We start from the raw sequence: 25,841 nt of genomic DNA, 5'->3' as shown, positions 1-25,841 counted from the left end.
CCTGGAACTCACTTTGTAGACCAGGCTGGCCTCAAACTCAGAAATCCGCCTGCCTCTGCCTCCCGAGTGCTGGGATTAAAGGCGTGCGCCACCACGTCCGGGTTTTCATTTTCTTTTGTCATATTTTCTTGTCATTAGCTACAAGAGAGTAAGTGTGGCCTTTTAGAGATTGCTCTATTCTCATTCTTTCAGATGTCTCTGTAAGCACCATATGTGAGTTTGAAAGGATAGTATACAAATCAATTTTTATTATTATATAATAGTAATAGCATGAAGTCATGGGCATCATCTTATTAGGAGAAGAATATTTTGTATGCAACTTTTTTTTTTTTTTAGAAATTTTTTCTATTATTTTTTTATTAGGTATTTTCTTCATTTACATTTCCAATGCTATCCCAAAAGTCCCTCATAACCTCCCCCCCCCCACTCCCCTACCCACCCACTCCCACTTCTTGGCCCTGGCATTCCCCTGTACTGAGGCATATAAAGTTTGCAAGACCAACGGGCCTCTCTTTCCACTGATGGCCGACTAGGCCATCTTCTGCTACATATGCAGCTAGCAACTTTTTTAAAATCACTGGAAATTATAGAATTTTGATAATATCAAGATTTAGTATTTGAAATGAAAATTTAGTTATTTATTATTAATATTAGCAAGACCTGTTGGGGATGGTATGGTACTTCTATATATTCAAATACTAAATATTGTATCCCAACATATGCTTGCCTCAAGAAGAGCAAATTCTCACACACACCAGCTTTTGTTGTGCAAACCTTGCCAAGTTATTCCTGATTGGTTAATAAAAATGCTGCTTTACTTAGGGTTTCCATTGCTATGAAAAGACACCATTACCAGGGCAACACTTATAAACACAAACATTAATTGAGGCTGGTTTATGGTTTCAGAGGTTTGATACATTATCATCATAGCAGGAAAAATAGCAGCGTCCAGGAAGAAATGGGACTGGAGAAGAAGCTGAAAGTTCTGCATCTTGATTTGACAAAGGCAACCAGGAGAAACTGGCATCCTCGGGCAGTTAGGAGGATGCTCTCTTTCACAATGGGTAGAGCTTGAAGATAGGAAGAGAACTCCAAAGCCCACCCCCACGTGACACATTTCCTCCAACCAGGCCACACCTCATAACTGTACTACTCCCTATGAGCCAAGCATATTCAAACTACCAAAGATGCCTATAGCCTGGGCTGAGCAGAAGAGAAGTGGGCAAAGCTGTGGCTCCTGGGCTTGGGGTATCAGGTAAGGACCATGAGGAGAGATGAGAGGAGAAAGAAGGAAGTTGCTATGGAGTAGCATGGATCATAAGTATGTGGCCACGAGGGCTGGCCTGATGAAGCAGGAACAGTGCAAATGGAACAGATGCCCATATTTATGGGGATTTGGTAAGGGGAAACTGACAAGATAGCTTAGAGGGTTGATATCTGCCAAGCTGTGGTGCTTTCAAGTTTATTACAAATCTAATGGTCTCTGTGTCTTTTATTTGGGAACTAAATGGTCTGAAGTAGTGTAGAAACCCCTAGTAGATATTTAAAGGCAACAAAAAGGTATAGCAAACCCCCAGAATCTTAATAACCACTACACTCTCCTAATTTTATAACTATGCCAGTGTGTCCTCTCTTCCCAAATGTAATTGAATGTGTGAAAGAGCATGAAATTATCTATAAACAGGACAACTTCTTCAAATCTTAAAGATGATGAAAATTTCTTGCAGTCCCTTAAAAATCAATGATAGCTGGTAAAATATTTTTGTTTCTCAAAATAAAATAATCAGGAAAACATATATATCAAGTAATGTGTTCTTCTAAGAAAGATATCTGTATACTTAATTATATGATAACAGATATACACATAAAAGGTAGGGTTGCTTACCTATACAAGAAAATTGAAAAGAATATGTTGCCATTCTTTCAAGCTGACTGATTCACTATTCATTTCACAGTGATTTTCCTGTATGCCTCCCTGCTATGGCCAAGCACTGAGGATGATGAACCAGAGGCATTATCTTCATACAACTTACGGTACAAATAGCAAATGATCAGAGAAGATTTATAGATATAGAGAGAGGTTTATGACTTAAGTACCAACAGTGACTTGAAGGAAAATCACTATCTGACAAGAAATTAGAATCACTCAGTAAAGAGTCTGTGATTACTGACCACATAGTGTTTTCTGTTACATCAAATGCATCCCAGCCAACAGGAGTCAGAGTTTTTGCCATTTCACATCATACCTGTTAGAACTGCAGGAAAATACAGACATTGAGAGGTAACTAAGCAAATGTGTGTGTAAAGTGCCTTGTATGATAGCACCCTGTCTAAATGCCAGGAAAATAGGAACAAGAATCGGTTCAGGTTAGCAGGAGTTTCAGCAAAGTGAATTAATTGTATTAATAGAGCTCAGGGTTACTAGGAAAACTGGAGTCACATACAAAGACTTGAGTGTGTGTTTTCCAGGCTCTTTCAGTGAGAAGGGAATTTTTAAAGAGTTAGAATGCGTTTCTCAGATATATTCCTGGAAGCCTATTTTAGTCCGCTATAAGTAAGATATATAAGGAATGGAGAACGATGCTTACTTATTCCATGTAATATCTTGTGGGTTTGTGGGTCATGGGTTGTGGGTCGGTAATACATCTGTGGAATTGAAAGGGGGAAACAAGTATAGAATATAAAGGAGATTAACCTCTTGCACATTTATTTGTGTGTATGTTTGTTTTGTGTGGGTGTGGTTGGGTATGGGGGGTGCATGGGTGTGCATGCGTGTGTAAGTATGGGTGTGTTATCATGTGCAGGAGTTAGTTCTCTGCTTCACTACATGGATTCTGGTGATTGAACTCTGGTTGTCGGGCTTGGTGCCAAGTTCCCTTACCCACTAGCCATCTTACCAGCCACAGAGATATTTTATGAGCTTTTCTCCCTCTGTGGACAGTATATTTAAGTAACCTCCCTATAAATTTTCTTGTATTAGTACCAAGGTTGGAATGGTGTACTCTAAATAGTACCTACATCATCATGAAAGATCCCAGCAATGAGCTAATGAGCTAGTAAGAGGAGACAGGAAATGGTTTTCTTCCTTCTTCTTCTGTCTGTCATAGTGGATACAGTGTAAAGACAGCGATGTGAAACTAGAAGTCAAGGCTTCACAGACCACAGATCTGTCGGCATCCTGATTTCAGATTTTCCAGACTCTAGAACCGGTAGATAGACCTCTGACATCTGAACCAGCTTGATCTTCCATGACTAACTAACTTGGTTATGCAGCCATAACTAACCAAGACAGCAACTAATTAGGTATAAAAAGTAATTGGAGAATCAAGCACAGGATTCTGAGGGGAACAGATGAGCTCTCGGCATAAGGCAGTGTGTGATCGTAATAAGCCTGGATTTGAAGCTGATGACATAGAGATGTCAGAGTCAAGTCCAGTTGAAGTTCATCAGAAAAAACAAGCCTTTTCTTTCTCAATGGAGCAACTATTGGTATGAGAGACACAGTAAAGAGAGAGACTTTGGGCAGTGAAGAGCAACAAAAGCAGAGTGCCGAGGGAATGGAACTTCAGGCATGAAAACAGAAGAAAACAAGTAATTAATATGAAATCAGCTGACTAAAGAGAGCAGAGGACAATGGGAACATGGTACTGGGATCAGAAGTAACCACTGAGATGAAGGACAGGGGAGACACTTGGGGTCAGGGTGCTGACACTGGGTTAGGCAGGAAGAGGCTAAACTGATCACTAATTACCAACCTCAAAGACTAATTACCTCAAAGACGCTAATCAAGTCTCAGGATTGATGAGTTAAATTCAGTGTATGAAATTGTGAACAACGCTATAGCACCTTTTCATTTTTAATGAGATGATTGAAAATGACTTACCTCCTCTTTTGTGTGTCTTACACATTACATGTCAGCAAATATGAATGATAGATGAAACAAATGAAGAATTACCTCTATGTTGTTCACCAGCTAATGTGAAATTCCATCACACTCGGAGATTCTCAAGGTAGTTGAAATGTCAGCCATAAATGGTAAACTCAAAGCAGGCCCCAAATTTGCTATTCAAGAGCTTTAACCTGTATTTGTTATTTTGGATCCTATGTTTACATATTAGCATATTATTGCAGGTTATTTTTTTTAAAATAGCTTAAAATTATATTAATTCTTAGAGAACTTCAGTTCATATATCAAAGGTTTTCCAAATCCTACCAGAATATGAACTAATAGTTTATAATATATGGAAATTATTATATAATTTATATCTAGTTATATATATATGTGTGTGTATATGTATGTGTATATATATATATATATATATATATATATATATATATAAAATCTCACAGTGTTCACTAAACTTAAACATGTTAAATTTTATAATTATAGATTTGAATACCTGTGGTACCCATCTGGAAGACACAAAGCTGGTTACTTCTATTACAGACAAGCCAGTTTGGGAAAGTTGATTGATGAATTCAATTTTTATGTCTGTGGGAACTATAACCTAAAAAAAATCATAAAATATATTATATAAATTAATTATATAAAAACTACTGAAACATAAAATATTACTTCCCAATTGGAAGCAAATACATTATGATTTAAAATGTCAAACAGTCATCACCACAAATACTGCTTAAAATATAAAATGTCTGTGCCATTAAAATGTTATGGAATGCACTATATAAAGGCTATATAAACCTACCTTTTCATTCTGCAATCCATCCCTTGGTCCAACTTCTACTATTTTCACATATTCAGGGAGTCCAGATAACTGAGATGCTTCCTGAAATGCAAGCAGTATGAGGACAAGAAAAAAAGAGATCACTTGGATTGCCACACTGTAGTGGTTTGAATGAGACTGTCCCTCATGGGCTTGGATGGTGAAAAACTTAGTCCGCAGTTGCGGTGCGATTTTGGGAGTTTTGAGGGACACAGCCTGGTTGAAAGAAGCATCTTACTAAAGGCCGGGGACTCACAGTCTCGCTTTACATTCAGTTCATCTCTTTGACTCAAGGCCTGCCTCAACTCCTGCTGCTTGCTGTTGTGCAATGGACTATTTCCCATCTAAATATCTATAATACACCTTGGTTATCGTGTTTTATTGCAGCAATAGAAAGGTATTTAATATAGTAGTTGGTACCAGAGAGTTGACTGTTGCTATGAAGAACCATATTAGCCATGAGTGGGGCGGGGGGAGGGAGGGGAGGAAGAGGGAGGAATGTGGAAGACTTTGGGAGTAAGGCCTAGAAAAGTAATTACATGTTGAGTTTAGCAATTAAAGCATTATTTTAGCATGAGCCTAGAAGATAGTGCTGAGGGCAAATCAAATCAAAGGGACCTCTTGCAAGAGGTTTTAAAGGATGCAAAGACTTATTTAACAACAACTGGTCTGTAGACCACTTAGGTGCTATTTTGGCAAAGAGTTTGGCTGTCTTTTGCCCATGGCCTAAGAATTTAACTGAGGCTAAATTAAAAAGTAATAGGCTAACCTTTCATCATAGGAAATTTCAAGACAGTGTAACACTGAATCCCTGCCACGACTATTACTGATAATGTTTATTCAGATCTACAATGAAGCAAAAACATATGGGGCAGAAAGAAATACACTAGGAAGCTTCATGTTACAGCCAAGGCATGAGAGGTTTCTCGTTCTGCACTGGAATAAAGGGGGAGGGGGTGCCTTCAGAGAAAGACCTCACACAACCAAGCTTCCAACCAGTGTAAGAAAACCTGAGGCATTTTTGAAAGCAACTGAATAAAAGCACTACTACTAACATGATTCAAGAGGACATGGTCTAACCCATGCTGGCAGCCTAACACGGCAGTGTTGTCCACATGGCTTTGGTTTTAGAGGCATAAAGGATTTTCCCTCCTTGGAAATCCAAAGTCATGGATTCTTCCTCTGTGGTTTCAGACAACCACTAAAGGCAGGGAACATATGGAGGGGAGTCTCTTCATGAAAGTCATAGAGAGCCATGTGCTTTGAGAACCCATTGTGTGAGGCTGTGGAGGTAAAGCCTGAGTTGCAGTAAAGACCCCAAAATGTTGAAGACTTGCAGAGCCATGGCCTGTCTGCCAAGGATGACTGCAAACAGCGAGTGCAACTATCCCTAAAGAGATGCATGCTGCAGACAGTAAAGCCAGAGGGGCAGAACTGTCCAATTCGTTTGACCCCAGACATGAAGCTACAAGATTTGCTAGGTTCTGGTCTTGATTTGATTCAGTATTTCCTGACTATGTCCCCATTCTTCCATTCAGTATCACCACACATTTGAACTATGTAATATGCTTTTAATTTAAAGGGGGATTATACTTAAGACATTGCCTTGAGTCTCCGAAGAAACTTTGGACTAAATGCATTTGAATCGTGGTATGGCCATGAACCCATGGTGGTCAGGGAGTGGAAAGTCAGGGCTTAAATGAAAATGTTCCTCATTGGCTTGGATACTTGAACCCTTGATCAGTTCGTGGCGCTGTTTAAGAAGGTTGGGAGGTGTGACCTTGCTAGACATAGTATGCCACTAAGGACAAGGTTTGTGTATTTATGTTCAGTTTGCTCTGATTATGGCTTATAGTTGAGGATGTGGGCTTTCAGCTTCCTGCTTCTGCCTCCACACCTGCCTCTTGTTTGTAGGTTTCCCACCACAGTGGCCTCATTCTCCACTGGGGCTGTAAGCCCAGTGAAACTCTTCTTTCTATAAAGTTTCCTTGACTATGACATTTTATCACAGCAATAGAAGAGTAAACAAATACACTAGGTTATTTTTTATTAAGTAATTACATTCTGTTAAATAAGTTCTAATTCCACAAAGTTAAAATAGTAAAAAAAAAAAAAGCAATAGGATATAATCTTGATACGTCATTTATATTATTTCAACATTGAAATAATTCATTTATTATAACTTTGTGATAGGTATCGTGATTGAAATTCCAAAGGTCAATTTCTTTTGAATAATTCAATTCCATTATAATAGATCATCAAAAATAATTGCCAGCTATTCATGTTACAGACATTAGCATCCAAAATAAAGAACTCAAAGTAAACCAGAATGCCTGGAGGAAATGACATTGTAAAAAAAGGTAAAAACAAAAAGAGAAAATAAATTAGTCAATAAATGGGCAAAAGAACTTAACACTTATCAAAGTTAGAAGCACAGATGTTCAATAATATAAGGGGGGAAAAGGCCTGTTTGACAATCTTCACCTGAACCACAAGGAAAATTCAAATTAAAACTGTACTTCAAGTCTGTTTTACCCAAGTCATAATGCCTAGCAAGAAAAAAATAAGTTTGGGCATAGTTGCAGGAAAATAAGAAACATTTATGTACTATTTGGTGGAATTTAAGTTAGTCCAGACACTGTGGAAACAGTATGGTGGTTTACTCAAAGGCTAAACATATAAATACCATATGATCTGGCTAAACCACTCCTGGATACATACCCAAACGAATCAGTGCCAACTTACAATATAAATACCTACATAGCCAAACATATTGTGGCAGGCACTATTTAGAACAGCCAAGTCAGAAAATCGGTCTAGGTACTCAATGACAGATGGATGGAAATAGAAAATGTGATCTGTGTATATTACTCATCCATAAAAATATGCTATCTTTTCAGAAAAAAACATATGCTATGCCAAATAAGCCAGCTTCACAAAGATAAGTATCATGTTTTCTTGGTTATGTAAATTTAGCGGGAGGGGGGAGTAAGGTGATGGTACTATAAGATGGACAAGGAAGAGAAGGGAGGGGATAAAAGAGGCTAATGAAGATAAGAGGATAATCTAATTCAAACATATTATATACATGTATAGAAATATAACAATACATTACTTTGCATAATTTATGTGTATTACTGTAAAAATGGGTTTTTTATTAACCACAAAGAATCAAGCAAGAAGCCACTGCTTTCCCCTGAATTTGAATGTCGGTTTGGTGCTTTGGCTTGTGCATAGATGACTGAGTCTACAGAAGGAAGAAAGGAGGCTGTTTGCTTCCTTTCCTTCTCACACATCACAGCTCCCAAGAAATGCTACTTACTGACTGCCCCTCTCCAAACAGGACCCAATGCTCCTGTCTAGCCTGCCCTACTTTCCATTCATTGCTGAGATAGTGAATTGTTTGGATTCTGGAGTCTCTGGTCCTATGGACCTAGTTCAGAAGAAGTATTAGAAGTGTTAGTAAGATATTAGATAATTAGTAATTAATAAGAATATGTATTAATAAGCGTACTAGAAGATGTAAATACGCTTAATTAAATGGATAACATCTAAATAAGAAAAATTAGGCTTTCCAAATTCCATATGAATTTTAAATGAGATGTAAGCTATATCTGTCATACTATATAAGCATCATAACTGGCTATTTCTGTGCTGAATGTAAATAATTCATCATCCTGTCTTCAAATAAGGAGATAAAATAAACTTAGACATTCAGGACCTGAGCTTCCAACTATTTGGTTTTTGTCAAATACAGTGCACTCAACCAATTTATACACTGACTCTGTCCTCATGGGAAAAACGGCTACTTTTTTAATTATTTCAGAATTTCATATATGAGCACATTGAGGTTAGATTATTCCCACCCATCCCTCCCTCCTGATGCTGTAACCTCTTCTGATGCTTTACACACATATCTAGGAAATGTGCATACATGCACACAACCTATCAAATTCAACTTGTGTTGCCCACATGTACAAATGTCTACAAGTGACCAGCAGAATAGAATGCTCATACATGAAGAAAAATGATTCTTAGTATCCACTGATTGTGTAAGTCTTTATGTAGGAGTGCAGCTTTGTGAGATTTTGTTCCATCCATGTCAGCATGTTAACTGGTGGAGGAGTTATCGCAGGTCTTGTGTAGATGGCCATCTTGTTGCAATTTCATGTATGCAACAACCTTGTCACGATCATCTAAATTTTAGGTGTAGGGGTTGTGCTATAGTTGTCCCATTTGAGAGCTGTACAACATTGTCACTTATTCTCTGCATTTTGACTAGACATGGATTTCTGCAATAGTCTCTGCATTCTGAAAAAAAAAAACCACATCTTTTTTGAGGGATGAGGCCTGCACTACCTATAGCTATGAGTATAGGAATTAAGAATATAAGTTAGAAACTGTAGGGACTTAGGAGTAGTAGGTTCTCCTCTAGGGTCTAGCAGCCTCTTATCCCACATCTGGGATTAAAACAAAAGTATATTCATATAACGTAACTGGGTTTTAAAGAAACTAAAATTCTCATCATGTTTCTGTGTGTGTGTGTGTGTGTGTGTGTGTGTATGTGAGTGTGTAACAAGGAGAGAAGCTCACTGACTTATTTGGCATCTAAAGTTGTGATTGACTTGATTAGCACCCTGTGCCAACTTCTTGAAAGAATCCAGATAATCCCTAATACAATTCCAACTGGCCTTGTTCGACAATTTCTGTGAAACTAAAATTCACTAGCAAAAAAATAACAAAGAAGGAAACAAATTCTCACTTCTGCATCTTCTTCTCCAGTTGTGAGGCATGGAACTAACTTGAGGGGTGGGGGCTGAGAGGGAAGGATCCTCGGCTTTGAGTATGGTTCTGGATGACAATGCTGCAATCATGCCTAATGATGGAGTGGTTATAATTTGGCCAAGAAGAGGTATGGCATGCGCAGATAAAGTCAGGGGAGACACTCCCCCACTTTTTAAATTAACTCTCCTCATCAAATAAGAGAAATGAGACCAGAGCAAAATCAAAACCAGGTGATTGTAAATGTGATCTCATTATCATTGTTTCCACTCTGTTTTCATCATGAATTATCTTCCAGCGTTCATGGACAAAGAGTGCTGCTTTATTAAAGGGAGCCGCTTTCCCAAAAAAAGGAACACAGTGTTTTGAAGGTGAAAATTATGTGCCATGTATAATTAGAGAGTTGGATATTTCCCTTTGCTCTCAGTGTGATTTGGTTGTCACTATTCACCAGGACATGAAGAAAACCAAAAGCAATAACCATTTCAGTCAAATTGGGGTGTCTTCTTCTTTGATGCATTTTTATGTCCTTCTTGAATTTAATCCGACTATTTAGTCTTTTCAGTTGACTTTAATTAAGCCTATTACAGAAGCAATTCCCTAAGGCCATCCACATAACCTCATTGTACACAGTCCTTGTGTCAGAGTGTTAGAAGATAAGCAGTTATAAATGGACAAGTCTGGTAGAAACAGTCAGAAAGAAGGTAAAACATAACATGTGATGGAAACCAGTAAGCTCTTGAGGTGAGATAATGATTGATGTTAACTTAAATCCTAGAATTCTAATTATATACACACTTATGTCAATTATTCTATGAGTTTTTATCTGTATATTTATAACATTCTCTAGAAGGCCAATTTATAGGTAAATTGCTAGGAAGACACTAAAGATGGTCAAGAGAGGCTTTTATATCACACCTATTCAAGGAGTATATATTAAAGACAAATTAGACACTGGAGAAACGCAAATGTATGTCTGCACAGGAAGTGTGGACAAAAGGGTATACTGTGGGACCTACTGTGACCCACTGTGTGGAAAAACTCTGCTAATTAAGGTTGAAGTTTTCACCACAACTGAATGGCCTCTGGGCTCTGTGCAATATTGGAGACTACCTTTTTTGGGCAGAGCTTCTCCTTCACCCAGGGAATTTTAATCCCGTATACTCATACTTGCCTCTACCTGAAGAATGTCACATTGCCTCAATTAGTTTATAGGACCAATTTCCTTTCTCCTGACAAAACCTGTTAAGTTATCACCTGAGATTTCTGATATGCTTCCCCATGCTAATGAGGCATTCCAGGTATCCTAAGCCCCCAGCCTTTGCTCATCCTGGATGTCCCTGCCTTCAGTTCCCAAAACTTTATATGCCGTCAATCACCCTAAGTAAAGTTGATCTGCCTACTGATAAGCAGTCCAGGTGTGGTCATTCACCGCACATACTCACAGGGCTTCCAAATCCCCTGACTCTGCTCCCAATGCCCTAGTGGACCAAATTGGCCAGCAATCCACCAAGAGCGAGGAGACCCACAACACACAACTTCTACAGTGAGGTATTTGTTCTTTTGAGGTGGCAGGTTGCAAGGGCAGAGGGTGTGTACTAAGAAATGGGGAGATGAGTGGGATTGCGGTTCTTAATGCAAAATTCACAAAGAATCTATAAAAAGGTAATAATGAAAAGAATTACTTTGCAGAAGTGAGCAAAATTGCCCTTAAAAGAGCCTACAGTCTAAATTTCATTTTATAGCATTAAAAACATGTTGTGAGTTCAGGATATCTCATCTAATGTGCAATCCAATACATGGCACTATTGAAACATGAAAGATATGCAATCCATCTTGAGCATTTCAAGAGATTGTCCACGCCCGCATTTGGCGGCAGAGTTCCATTGATTCACTTTCAGAAAGAAAGCATAGAGGAAATAGCATATTGAGCTTTCATGTGGCTTTAGTTTTCCAAGGAAACATCCTATCCACTTTTCACTTATGAAGCTACACTATAAATTAAGCAGAACCAGAAAAAAATGGATGACCTGAGTTTAATTTGCTAATATCTCTGGCTTCTACCCTAGTTTCTTTGAAGATGATTAAATATATCATAGATTATTCAGTTTTGGTTGAAAACTCAAAGGAACCATTCTTTTATATGGAACACAGGTGGTCTGCTTGACTCAAGGTCACTTACACATAAAATTAAGTGGGAGTCATATAGTGACAGGATTTCTCTACAATCTCTCTCTCTCTCTCTCTCTCTCTCTCTGTGTGTGTGTGTGTGTGTGTGTGTGTGTGTGTGTGTGATTGTGTGAACAGCAGATGTATTTTCTATTAGTAATGACTGGTGGCTTTAGACAGTCAATTCCCTTCTTGGTAATATATACAATTCTTTATTCTCTGCCATCTAAGTATTCATTTTTCTCTACTGAATATCACCCATTTTAGAAATATCTAGGCAGATTTATATGTTTCACTCATTTCATTCATTCTTGAAAATAATAATTCATTAATTCCTTGAGAATTTCAAACAATGTATTTGATCATATGCACAGACCTCCGCATTATCCCATACTAACTCTCACCTTTCTTCCCATCTATCTTTGAATCCCATCCCCATGGAGTCCAGGTTGAGTAATACTTGTACATGTAAATTCTTTACACATAGTGAAATATCCAACTTCATGTCAGGAATTCTTAAAGTGGACAAGGATAAAAGGCAGATCAAATGCCATTGCAACACGTGTGAGAAATGTAGACCTGAAAACCGGATGCTTCTTTTGAAATTAAATTAGATCTCTTGCCTGACCTAAAGCTGTACTACAGAGTAATTGTGATAAAAACTGCATGGTACTGGTATAGTGACAGACAAGTGGACCAATGGAATAGAATTGAAGACCCAGAGATGAACCCACACACCTATGGTCACTTGATCTTTGACAAGGGAGCTAAAACCATCCAGTGGAAAAAAAGACAGCATTTTCAACAAATGGTGCTGGCACAAATGACGGTTATCATGTAGAAGAATGCGAATTGATCCATTTCTATCTCCTTGTACTAAGGTCAAGTCTAAGTGGATCAAGGAACTTCACATAAAACCAGAGACACTGAAACTTATAGAGGAGAAAGTAGGGAAAAGCCTCGAAGATATGGGTACAGGGGAAAAATTCCTGAAGAGAACAGCAATGGCTTGTGCTGTAAGAACGAGAATTGATAAATGAGACTTCATAAAGTTGCAAAGCTTCTGCAACGCAAAAGACACCATCAATAAGACAAAAAGACCACCAACAAATTGGGAAAGGATCTCTACCTATCCCAAATCGGATAGGGGACTAATATTCAATATATATATAAAGAACTCAAGAAGGTGGACTCCAGAAAATCAAATAACCCCATTTAAAAAATGGGGCTCAGAGCTGAACAAAGAATTCTCACCCAAGGAATACCGAATGGCAGAGAAGCACCTGAAAATATGTTCAACATCCTTAATCATCAGGGAAATGCAAATCAAAACAACCCTGAGATTCCATCTCACACCAGTCAGAATGGCTAAGATCAAAAATTCAGGTGACAGCAGATGCTGGCGAGGATGTGGAGAAAGAGGAACACTCCTACATTGTTGGTGGGGTTGCAAGCTTGTACAACCACTCTGGAAATCAGTCTGGCAGTTCCTCAGAAAATTGGACATAGTACTACTGGAGCATCCCGCAATACCTCTCCTGGGCATCTATCCAGAAGATGTTCCAACCGGTAAGAAGGACACATGCTCCACTATGTTCATAGCAGCCTTATTTATAATAGCCAGAAGCTGGAAAGAACCCAGATGCCCCTCAACAGAGAAATTGATACAGAAAATGTGGTACATTTACACAATGGAGTACTACTCAGCTATTAAAAAGAATGAATTTATGAAATTCCTAGGCAAATGGATGGACCTGGAGGGCCTCATCCTGAGTGAGGTAACACAATCACAAAGGAACTCACACAGTATGTACTCACTGATAAGTGGATATTAGCCCAGAAACTTAGGATACTCAAGATATAAGATGCAATTTGCTAAAGGCATGAAACTCAAGAAGAACAAAGACCAATGTGTGGACACTTTGCCCCTTCTTAGAATTGGGAACAAAACACCCATGGAAGGAGTTACAGAGATAAAATTTGGAGCTGTGACGAAAGGATGGACCATCTAGTGATTGCCATATCTAGGATGCATCCCATAATCAGCTTCCAAATGCTGACACCATTGCACACACTAGAAAGATTTTGCTGAAAGGACCCAGATATAGCTGTCTCTTGTGAGACTATGCCGGGGCCTAGCAAACACATAAGTGGATGCTCACAGTCAGCTATTGGATGGATCACAGGGCTCCCAATGGAGAAGCTAGAGAAAGTACCCAAGGAGCTAAAGGGATCTGCAACCCTATAGGTGGAACAACATTATGAACTAACCAATACCCCGGAGCTCTTGTTTCTAACTGCATATGTATCAAAAGATGGCCTAGTCGGCCATCACTAGAAAGAGAGGCCCATTGGACATGCAAACTTTATATGCCCCAATATAGGGGAATGCCAGGGCCAAAAAGAGGGAGTGGGTGGGTAAGGGAGTGGGGGGTGGGTATGGGGGACTTTTGGGATAGCATTGGAAATGTAAATGAGGAAAATACGTAATAAAATATTAAAAAAAAATTGTATTATGAGGGGGAAAGCTGTATTTCCCACTAAACCAAATATAATCTCCTTCCTTCTTATCCCTCTTCCTTATGACTCTTTCTCTTTCTGACCTCTTAAACACTACTCTATTGTTAATAAGAACTAAGCATATCCAGTGTTTCTTGGTCTTTGGTTTGTTTTTTTTTTTTTTTTTTTTTTGCTATATATCATTTATTTATGCACCATTTATTTTTGTGCAGCAAGTGTGTAAGCTATGTGGCTGAATTTGTCAATAAATTATTTTATTTTTTAAAAAAAGAACACTAGAGATTAACATTCAAAAAGAAATCTCTATTTTTTTCATCCCATCTGAATTATCTGCACGGGGCATTTTATGGTAATGTTAAACATTCCATATTCCAATTCCATCTTTTTTATTATTGAATATTACTTTCTACATTAACCCAACAAAATCAGAAATATGTAAAACATTATCATTGGCAATACTGTAGATTTCTATAGGAACCCTCATCTTTCAGGATGATCCAAGGACAATTCTTTTGTTGGGTTCCTCCTCGAAGGAGGGGCTGACTTTATGAAGCGGACATTGGAAAAGCCTTTATTCAGAATATCTATATACCCAGGTTAGTTTGAAACCCGTCTTTGCCAATCTAATTAATATGTATCGATAACCAAAGAAATGATGTGCTATAAAGGCACCTAAACTTCCATAGGCAGTACTTCTTGATTTTTTCATTCAGAACATTAAGGAGAGTATCCACTTATTTCTATCAATCTGTAGACAATCAGTGAAAGAAATTGGCATGCCTAGTAAACTGCGTCCCCATAGCCTTTAGCCAGAGTTCAAAAAGAAGTTTTTAAAAGGTCTAAAAGTGTGAACTCTTCTCTATCTGTATAGTTACAGAAAAGCATAAGAGCATTAAAGGATGGTCACTTCTCACATACAGCAGATATTAGATACAGAATGAATATTTTAAAATCATCCAAAATTATTTACTAATTTAAAAGAGACAAAACTCAAGGGCCAGAATATGGCTCTGTGGGTATAGGAGCTTACTGCATTGTCTGATGAACTGAGTTCATTTTCTGAAATCCCACATAAAGACAGAAAAAGTGCAAACTCCACAAAGTTGTGCTCTGACCTCCATAGGCAAGCTGTGGTGTGTGTTTGCACAAATACACACACACACACACACACGATAATATTTTCAAATGTGACTTGACCAATAAACCCATGAATGTATTTCTATTCATCATTTCATGATTGCTTCAATACAAAAATAAAAATGTACCATGGATCACTCAAGTCATGAGAAATATATAAACATATAAAAACATGTAAAACTGTATGAATGCTTTTAAAAACAAGGACCTTGGAAAATAACAGGAAGACAGCAGAAATGAATGAAATTAGATCTAAGTGAAAATAAACATACGAAGCTGAAAACAGAGATTACAATGTAGACGTTTAATGAAACATCCCACAAATCATTAAAAAGTGTTTGAAAAATTAAAAGAGGAAGAATGTCAATGCACTTATGAAACTGAGGTTGTATGTTCAATGTTTTGCTTCTTTAAAAGGCAATTATTACTTAGTTTCAAGGAAAAATGTATTTTGTACTCATAGAAACTTAATAATAAAACTATAATAAACTGGACAATGTGATCTCTAGACTTTCCACCGCGACTGTCAAAGTATTATTTAGTAAGATAGAAATGAATTGTTAGTTAAAACCCAGAAAGAAATTTTAACTGGCAATATTTTAAAAATGAAACTTTTTGTTTCCTTTTATCATTGCCAATAAAAGTTTTCTGTCCCCATTCACAGCCACCTGACTGATGTCACTCCCAGCTTTATTTTGGAAACCATTAAAATTACTTTCACAATTTCTGACACACAACCTATCAAGTTGATTGAATTATTCAACTCATAATTTAAATTTATATTTTTTGATAAAACTATTGTTCATCATACTTCAGTTATCCTATCTTTTTTATATATAACAATGAACATTTGGGGAATCAAATAATAGATGTGTGTCGAACTTCTGGTTTCATAATACTCTTTCTTAAGTGTAATTAAATATTCAGCCACCTACAGGATCTGTTTAAACTTATGAGAAGTATTTCAGATTTTAATGAAACCCACCAAAACATTTGTGTGTAATGTTTATTTCTGATGGATGAGACAAGTTAAGATGTGTTTTCCTTTTCAGGATCACAGACATGCTTAAATATGCTCAGAAAATAACATGCAGGGTATGGTATTTTATACTTTGTGATACATAAGTGTTTGGAAGTTTGTTACAGAGTGCTGTGTGTGAGACAAAGTGTTGACATAAATGCTACCATTTTCCAGTGAGGCCAGCAGATGATAAATATGCTGAGAAAGAGATCTCAGAAACAATCAATTCACAATAGCCTCAAAAAAATCACATTATCTGGTAATAAACCTAATGAAGGATGTGAACGACATCTATAATGAAAATCTTAAATCTCTGAATAGAAATACTAAGAAAGATGGATAGACATTCCATGCTCAAAACAGGCAGAGTTGATATTATGAAAGTGGCCATTCAAACAAAGCCACTTAATGCTATCTCTATCAAAATCCTCATGACATCCTTCACAGAAATAGAAAAGGAACATCCCAAGATTAATATGGAAGGCCCCCCTTCCCCGCACCTAAAATCCTGGACAATTAACCAGAGCAAAAAGAAAAATACTGAAACCATTACCACAGCCCACAAACTGATAAGACATCTCGTGAAGACAAAACCTTATGTCACAGCTTGGCCAAAGAAAACTTATTTGGATACAGAAGTAATATTTAAGGAATAACCATGTTTTAAAATAAAGCAATAGCCATTATAGCATCTGACTCCAATAATACTATTGAAGAAAGCCCTAGAAACCTTTTGAAAATGTTGTTAAAGTTGGTTACACACTGTAGTCATGAAAAAGTATAGGCAAACACCCTTACACACCAAATGCCAACAACCAACCACTTAACTATTCTTTCCCATCTTCTGCTCAAAATGAGAATAGTAATATTCAGGAGAATGAGGCAGGAAGATTTCAAGTTTTGAGGCCAATGGGGCAAATTAACAAAATCCTGTTTCAAAAGTAAAGAAGAAAGGAGAGGAGGAAGAGGAGGGAGGAAGAGGTGAAGGAAGAGGATGGAGAATGAGGAGGGCGGAGGAGAAACAGGAAGAGGAGAAGGAGGAGGGGAAGGAGAAGGAAAAGTCGTTGTTGTTTTAAGGAATGTTAACTCAGTTTTAAAGCACTAAGCTTACCGTGAACAGGACCCTGTGTTGAATTCCCAGCCTGTACCACAGGAAAAAAACAAAATCAAAGGGAATGATATTGGCAATTGGCCCAAACTTTGCGGGAAAAATTTATTGAGGTTATGGTTGTGACCCATGTAGCCTGGTGCTTAGTGAAGAGTTAACACATGATGCATGTTGTCACTTGCTTTTAATAAAAATAGCTTGAAGATGGGACGCTTTTAAGTTTTAAAAGTTTTACAGAAAAGTTAGCATAAATGATTTTATTGTTCATTGTAAAACATACTTACTGGTTTAAACATTTTTAACAAGATGAATCATTGATACTAAAGGTAGATTACCTTAAATAGAGTTCTTAGCCACAGTCAAAATAAGTTATGGAAATTATTCAAGATCTTTTGGTAAATAGCTCAAAACCTTTGGAGATATTATCCCATCTGCATCTTGCCAACATTTTAATTAGCCTTCAGTGCTGACCCTGTTGGCTCCACCCATCCTGTTCCAGCAAGTGATGCCAACCTCGGGCTGAGCCTCTGAGCAGCAACAGAGGGGAACTCGCTTCAGCAGGAGGGAAAAAATGAGAACTCAGGTTCAAAGCCTGGCTGAATAATGCCACATCTGAACACAGGGCCAGTTACTGGCTTGCTGGAAATGGTTTATGGAAAAAATGCTAATTTAAAAGGCAAATTAAACACATTAACGATTGTGACTGGCAGTGAATGCTCAGAGGCAAGGGTACCTCTAAGAGCTCTATAAACACGCAGTAATGTCAGGGCTCGTTCCTGTTCCACTCCACAGATCCTTCTTCCAGCTTGAAAGCATAGTTTTAAGAACAGATATAAGAGGTTTGTTTTTAGTCGTGTGTGTGTGTGTGTGTGTGTGTGTGTGTGTGTGTGTGAATACAGATATACAGATGCCACAACGTGCTGTGGAGGTCAGAAGACAACCTTGAGTATCTGTCTTCACCTCCAGCCTTATGTGAGACAGTTTCCTTCTGGGTCCACTACCATGTACTCCAGGCAATCTGGCCCACAAGTTCCCAGGGATTCTTCTGTCTCTTGCAGAAATGCATTATCCAGTCTGTGTTTATGCTACTCCCACTGATTCAGACTCACATCCTCCTAATTCCACAGCAAGTGCTTTGCTCACTTGTCTGGCTCTCCAGGATAAACTCTAACTTTTTAAATGCAGAGCCTCCTATGATAAGGAGAATTTCAATGACCAGGTATTGAAATGACCCACAGCTTGGGCACAAGGGACTTGAACAAACCTCTATGCAACCCAGTTGTTCACTATGTCATTATTATGGGGTGAGACACTTATTCTAAAGGCACTGTGGGTAATGTCACAGAAAAATTTGTTGGTCTCAAAATCTATTGGAATCTTCAGAAATCACATTCCATGGAATTCTCATGTTTTAGGAGCCATGGAATACACTAAGCAGTCAAGCAATGGAAGAAGGCTGGAGCGACTTTGAGAAAGTAACACCCATACACATGGCCCTCTAAGCACAACACTCAACAGGGAGCTCATTTGCTCTGGCCTAAGGTTTTTCAGTCAGAAACTTAGTCTTGGGCCCTCCCTCTATATGTGTTCTGCCTAACGCTTACCCTGTCTTAGCAATCACATTTTTAAGCCATCATACACTGGGACTCATCTCTGACTGCTTCTTTCTTTTACTGACAAGCCACGTACGCATTCTTTGTAAGTCATAGTTGTATTTTCTTGGAAACAATTTCTTATCTGTATTCTTACAAGAAGACAGTAGCAGGCTCTTAGCTTCTACTCTTGCCAACTCTACTCTGAGGTATGGAGCAGCCTTGCTAGTGTTTCAAATCACATCACTGTTCTCTTCAACACCTCCCATATTGTCCCTTGGTGAGAAATCTAGCCTTTGCCATGGCTATGACTGTGCCCCATGACCTTGAGTCTTTTGAGCATCTGACATCCTCTCCCAGCTGCTCTTCACCTGACACTGACAGATGACACCTCTGTGACACTGAGTTCTCTGCTGTTCATGAACACTTGAACATTTGTGCTCCACTGTTCTTCTGCCACATCTCCATGGCTCACTGCCTTAATCCTAAAATCTTGTTATAAAATAATACGAAAAGGAATAACATATCACAAAGAAACCCCTTTCTACTCCCTGTTATCCTTAATCACTGTTGTCTAACTTTCCTAAGGAAACTCAAACAGGTGTCTGTTTACTTTAAATACAGTATCAAATTACACAAAGGCGATGGTCCCAGCAAAGATCAAGTTGGCGAACCACTGGGTTTATTTAGGTAATCTACAATAGAACAAAGAGTACCATGGACTCAGACTTAAATGGGGCAACTTCATCACTGAAAGTCCACCGCAGTGAAAGCAATGGCTCACAGAAGCTGCATGCCTGGAATCTTCCTGCTAACTTTCAGTCATCCCTACCTGGTGGAGAATCTCCTCTCGGGACCTTGTTACCATTTACATAAGTAACAGGAAGGGTCCTTGTCAATTCTGGAAATGCTAAGAGCTTCCTATGCCTTGTAATCACAGCAACTGAAAGAATGAAGGGTCTGATTTGGCTGAGGAGCCATTGTGGAAGGTCTAGAGGCAGCATCACAGTTGGGAAAGAGAGAGATGAAACCAGGGTTCCTCTTACCTTTTAATCCAGTCTGGCAGTGGAACCTCCATCACTACTAACCTAATCTAGGAAATTCATTATACACATGCACAAAGGTTTTTGTCTACATCTCATCACAGTGACGGTATAAACTGTAAACTATCACACCTTGTCAGCCTCACTCATTTCTCATCTGTTTTTAAATTTTATCTTTTTATTCTTTAATCCATTTTTACAGTCCAGACTTCGCCCCATACCTCCTCCCACCCCCTACTCCCACCCCCATCTCCAAGAGGATGTCCCCACTCCACCAGGCCTCCACACTCCCTGGGGCTTCAAGTCTCTCGAGGGTTAGATGCATCTTCTCTCACTGAAGCTAGACCAGGCAGTTCTCTGCTGTATATGTTTTGGGAGCCTTGCTCCAGCTTGTGTATGCAGCCTGGTTGGTGGCTTAGTGTCTGAGAGATCTTGTGGGTCCAGGTCAGTTCAGACTGCTGGTCTTCCTGTAGGGTTGCCCTCCTCTTCAGCTCCTTCCAGCTTTTCCCCAATTCAACCACAGGGGTCCCAGGCTTAAGAGCCTCCTTCCTGTCTCTGGGAGGAAATATCTCAATGTGGAGAAAATAGTGGCTTCCAGCAGTCATCAACAATTAGAGTGTTACATATGCATACCTTGTTAGTTGGTTGGTTGTTTCTTTCCCTAGAATGGAGCTTATATAGATATGCACACTTGTATCTGGGCATATCCACCTCTTAGAACAGAGTCTGGCATGAAGAAGATCCTCAACAAACATTATAAAATAAATGTGTGTCCTACCCAGAATTCACAGATGTGCAATTGTTTAATACTTAGTTATATAGCACAAGATGTCACTTGGATTTTAAAATAAAACTTCATTACACACTGGAAGATAACTATTGCACATAATGGGTCCAAAGTGAGCCTTAAAAACCACTTTGGATGAGAGCTATGTGTGATATTGAAGCCTCAAAACAAGATCAGGCTGAAAATGTATTTTCCAAAGAACAGGCAGTCCTATATCTAAGTGAATATTCTTATTTCAGTTGTGAAGGTTCTGCTAAGCAGAGTGGAGTAGACATTACTGATGGCGATAACGTACCAAAATGCTCAATACTAAACTTCTACAGTCTTACCATTCTGCAGGATCACTTGAAATCAGAGAGGGTAAATCGGAACATCCAACCTTTAGATGTTGCAATATGATGTTGTCATCTACAAATACGTCAGGCCACAGTCAGAGGCTCCCAGGACAGATGCTATAGGCTGGGCATGCCTTGAGGGATGGTTGACAAAATTGCAGTCGGCAGAATCGGCTGTGGCATCTGTGCCACATTAATAAACTCGACTCTTTCATTTATTCCTCTGGGACACCTTAGCACACAGGAGGGCTTTTTCTTTGCATAACTTCTAGATGACACTGAAATTGTAATAACTATAATATATGGCAATAAAGAACTCAAGAAAGGGGGAAGAAGCTGGGTGGACAGCAGCCACATTACAGTTCTCACATAAGAAGGTGGACTTAAACAAAATGAGGTGGGTGATAAGGAAGGATGCCAAGCTCTACGCGGTGGGAGAACAGTCAGCGCAGTGTTCTTGAGTTGACTGGGGAAAAATGAGCCTGGGTGCTAACTGTTCCAAGAAGAGCCAGAAGGCAAGGATTAAACAGAGGAGCGGTAGAAAGGATAACTTAAAATATCAGGACTGCAGGTTTTAAGAGGGCCCAGGAGAAAATTCTTATTCCTGGACAAATGCAAGCTATGGGGGAAGGAGGATAGGAGCGACTTTGGAGGTGGAATGAGGTGGTCTGAGGTTGCATTACCTCTAGCTATTAAGGACAGACAGTGAAGGAGTTGGGTCGAAACAGTGAGACTACAAATCAGGAAGTTATAGAATAACTTGGGAGCACAGATAACTTCGGGGGCAAGACTCGACCCTAACAATATAGGTTTTAATCCTAAAAGTAAGTCTCCCAGTTCCTACGCTCTACCCAGCAGATGTGGATCTTAGATACGGATTTCCTCTAGAAGTTTGTAAAATGCATACAAAGTAAGGATATTTATGAGAGGGAAATAGTCCCAAATGTAAGAAAAAGTAAGTTGTTAAATTTATTTAAAACTTACATCTCCATTAAACTCTTTCCCTACCTTCCCCAGAACAGTACTAAATATTTTCCTACAGGAAGCTGCCTCACACTTTATAAAGTTAGATTCGGTTGCCCTAATGATGCCAACATTTCGCTCTCTCCATTTTATTTATAAGGTCTCAAAATTGAAAACTCACTTCTAGACACTAATTTATTCTAAACATCCTTATAAACGTGCCCCTCCCCCAATCTACCTTTAAATTATATTACTGCTTAACCCACTTCCCACTGATGAGTCTCTGAACCTGGGCACCTTTGTCTCGCTGCTTCTAACATCCAGCCCTGGCCAACACAGCAAAACAACCATGCTTCAGGTTGCCTGGTAACATGTCTGTGTCTCCTGCCAGAACTTCTCAGGGACTCTGCTTTTCAGTGACTGTCCTACTGAGTCTCACTGACTGACTCCTCACCTGGCATGGCTTTCTCACAGCCGCCTTTCCTAATTAAAATTCGTGTTGTGTTTCCATAGTACCTTGTGTACTGCTGAGGAGGCTGCTACCTGCTTTATTATACATTGCTTTCCAGGTGGCCTATTTCATTTTAGACTCCCCATATCTTGAACCCCAGAGGTGTCTCTAATGTTGGGAATGTAAACAGGCTGATGAGGGGTGGTCCAGGGGCCACTGCATTTAAATCGCTCTTAAATCATAGCATGTGTATTTTTTTTTCATTCATTCCATGTAGATCTAAATCCAGCCCTGTTTAAATGCTCTCTCCACATAGTGGGAAGTAAGGGGCTACTCGATCAATTACGTTGACTGTACAGAGCACAGCTGGTGCCCATTGTAGAAACTGTGCCTAATTGCTTCCACAACTTTCTGTCCTAAGCAAGTTAACAAGTGTACACAGAGACAAATGTTTTGCAGTTTGTGGTCAGTCTAAAGGATTCCCACCTCGGTGAGGATTTGGGAGGAACCTAGAAAACCCAGACATGGTACAGACTCCTTAAAGAGAACATCTGTGGGGTATGAACAATAACTAAAGCAGCAGATTTAGGAAAGAGCAGAGCTAGCTGGAGGCAGTGGGAGGGGGATCTAATCTTGCACTTAGAGAAATGCCAAGAGATTATATTACTTATGGGTGTGTTGGGTTACCAACTATAGTTCCCTTTTCTATCAGAATTTATTGAGCATGGGGTTACATTTAAGCTGCAAGCTGAAAGGGCAGTGTCTAAGAGAGGTTACTGTGTATCCTGCCGCTTGAACGTAACGCCCCATGCACACCTGGTTGTCCAAGGCAGATTATCAACCTTTACCCTTAACGCGTCTTTATTTTTTATTTGACTATCAATTACATTAAATTTAATAAAGGCTAAAGAAGACACAGTTAATCATACTATAGGGCGATTCTAGCCCTCCAAAAGCACAGAGATCCCACAGAGTCACAAGGTCAAGGTATCTACATACAATCCATGCATGTGATTATGAGTAAGAACAGTCCTAAAAATGCCCATTCAACAATCCTTCATCCCAGCACATGAATACCCTAGAGACAGAGACCCAGGCAACCTCTGTGTTTCCATATGTCTACATTCCCAGAGGAATGTTACACGCAGGGTAAACTGTAGGAGAACCTGAAACAAGAGACTTGTTTCTAGCTCTGCCTTCCTCCAGACTTGATTCTTTTGTCTTATTAAATTTTGTTTTCTTTCCATCTCTCTAAGATCTGCCACTATCAAAGGCATCAAAGCTGCTATTCTTTCTAAATCCCACAAAAGCTTGTTCCAACCCCATTACAATCCAAAAGAGCCATGCATGATCTTGGTTATGAAGATGGTATTTACCACAGGGTAGTTCAGATCCAATATGGGATGTGCAAGAAGTTCTAGATGCTTTAAGACCAATGTTATTAACCTTAATTACATCTTAACAGTTTAGAACCCTTGAGGTTTTGACTGTTCAGTCCCATTAATGAAACAATCACTCTGAGGGAGAGAGAATGCTAGTTTAAAGTATGGGGAAATGTTTACGTAGAGTTAGATTATTTTTAAAGTGCCAAAGTTTTGTTCTTCAAAAACTCATGCAAGAAGTGCTCCACATATAACCTTGTACTTAACTATCCCAGTCACTCTGTCCCTGCCTGTGAAAAATGCCTTTGACACTTCTTCACTATCCAGAAAAAGAGCGGTGGGTCTCTGCATCCGTTCCCATCATCTTCCAGAGGAAGCTCTCCGATAGTGAATGGAGTAGGCACCAATCTATGAACACAGCAGAATATCATTAGGAATCATTTGTGGCCAGTCATGTTTGGTTCTACCCTAGGTCTCTAGGCCATCCAGCTTCCAGTCCCTGGACATTCAGGCAGTGTCAGATACAGATCCCCTCTCATGGCATGAGTCTTAAGTTAGAGCAGTTATTGGTTGACCACTTGCACAAGCTCTGGGCCACCATTGCCACAGAACATCTGTAGGCAGGACAGATTGTAGGTCAAACCCTGGAAGAGGGGGAGGAAGTATTATAGGCACCAGAGGGCATCAAGAACACCAGGTGAACATAGCCTACAGAACCAATCAAGCAGGGCTCATAGGGGTTCATGGAGACAGAAGGAGCAATCACAGAGCCTGCATGGGTCTGCACGAGGTCCTCTGCATATGTGTTGTGGCTGTTTAGCTTAGGATTTTGTGGGACTCCTAACAGTGGGAGTTAGGGTGTCTGACTCTTTTGCCTCTTCCAGGTCCTTTTTCTCCTAGTCGGTTGCCTAGTCCAGCCTTTCTATGAAGGGTTGGGCCACATCTTATCTTGTTATGCTGTGTTGGGTTGATATCTCCAGGAGGACTTCGGTTTTTTTTTTTTCTGAAGGGAAACAGAGGAGCAGTGGATCTGGGGGGTGTATGAGGTGAGAGAGGGACTAGAAAGAATGGAGGGCAGGGGAACTATAGTCAGGATGTATTGAATAAATAAGTAAATAAATAAATAAATAAATTGAAAAAGAGAGCCACTTGGAGATCTGTCATGATGATCATATGACAGAAGCCTTTGTGAACCAGAGTCTCCCATCACTGTCACACCCAGGATCCACTATTCAAAAGGCAAGGAATGAAGCACAATTATGTTAGATCTTGAATGCTATGGTGGGATGTGGATGTGTATTTTCCATGGTCTCTTTTCCTACTACTCAGAAAATTAGGAGGGACCTAGTGAAGAGCAGGAACATAAGGAGGAGCCTGGGTCCCAGAATGGCCATATCTTCCACATTAGATTTGAACAGTAAATCATCTCTGGTTATTAGGATGCAGGCTTGGGTGTCACACCAAGTTAGATAGCAAGGCTAATGAGATGTGAGAATCAGAAGTGCAGTGACTAAGCATTATATTTTCAAAATCTTAAAGATTAAAGGCCACTCTAAGTGGCTGCTCAGAGCGATGCCTATAGCCAAAGACACTAATATTATGCTGACAAATATCTGTTTGAATTTTCTCCTTTTTCTAAGATGCTACAATGCCTAGCATCAAGGACCAAACCATACTCAAGGGCTTAGTTGACTTTGCTTTTGAAGTTAACTGTAACCTTTCAGGGGAAAATAGTTATTATCTCTTCTTCTAATTTAAAGAGAAATATATCCCTTTATTCACTAATTAGTAATTGTCCTCTTACAAATGAGACAGGACAGGAAG

General features: G+C 39.2%; 1 protein-coding gene across 1 annotated transcript in view; it reads right to left on the bottom strand.

Moving 5' to 3' along the window:
* The window catches only part of Hmgcll1 (3-hydroxymethyl-3-methylglutaryl-CoA lyase like 1), a 121,279-nt gene that overhangs the window by 74,988 nt on the left and 20,450 nt on the right, over nt 1–25,841 (bottom strand). The window contains exons 2-3 of the mRNA XM_021172660.2: nt 4,710–4,790; nt 4,401–4,508 (exon numbers count right to left, since the gene is read on the bottom strand). Coding sequence (XP_021028319.1) covers nt 4,401–4,508; nt 4,710–4,790 — 189 coding nt within the window. The remainder of the gene's footprint in view (nt 1–4,400; nt 4,509–4,709; nt 4,791–25,841) is intronic.

The sequence above is a fragment of the Mus caroli genome, chromosome 9 (assembly GCF_900094665.2).
Source record: "Mus caroli chromosome 9, CAROLI_EIJ_v1.1, whole genome shotgun sequence".
In the NCBI taxonomy this organism is placed as follows: domain Eukaryota; kingdom Metazoa; phylum Chordata; class Mammalia; order Rodentia; family Muridae; genus Mus; species Mus caroli.
The sequence above is the reverse complement of the archived record's forward strand: the minus strand, read 5'-3'. Positions and strand labels throughout refer to the sequence as shown.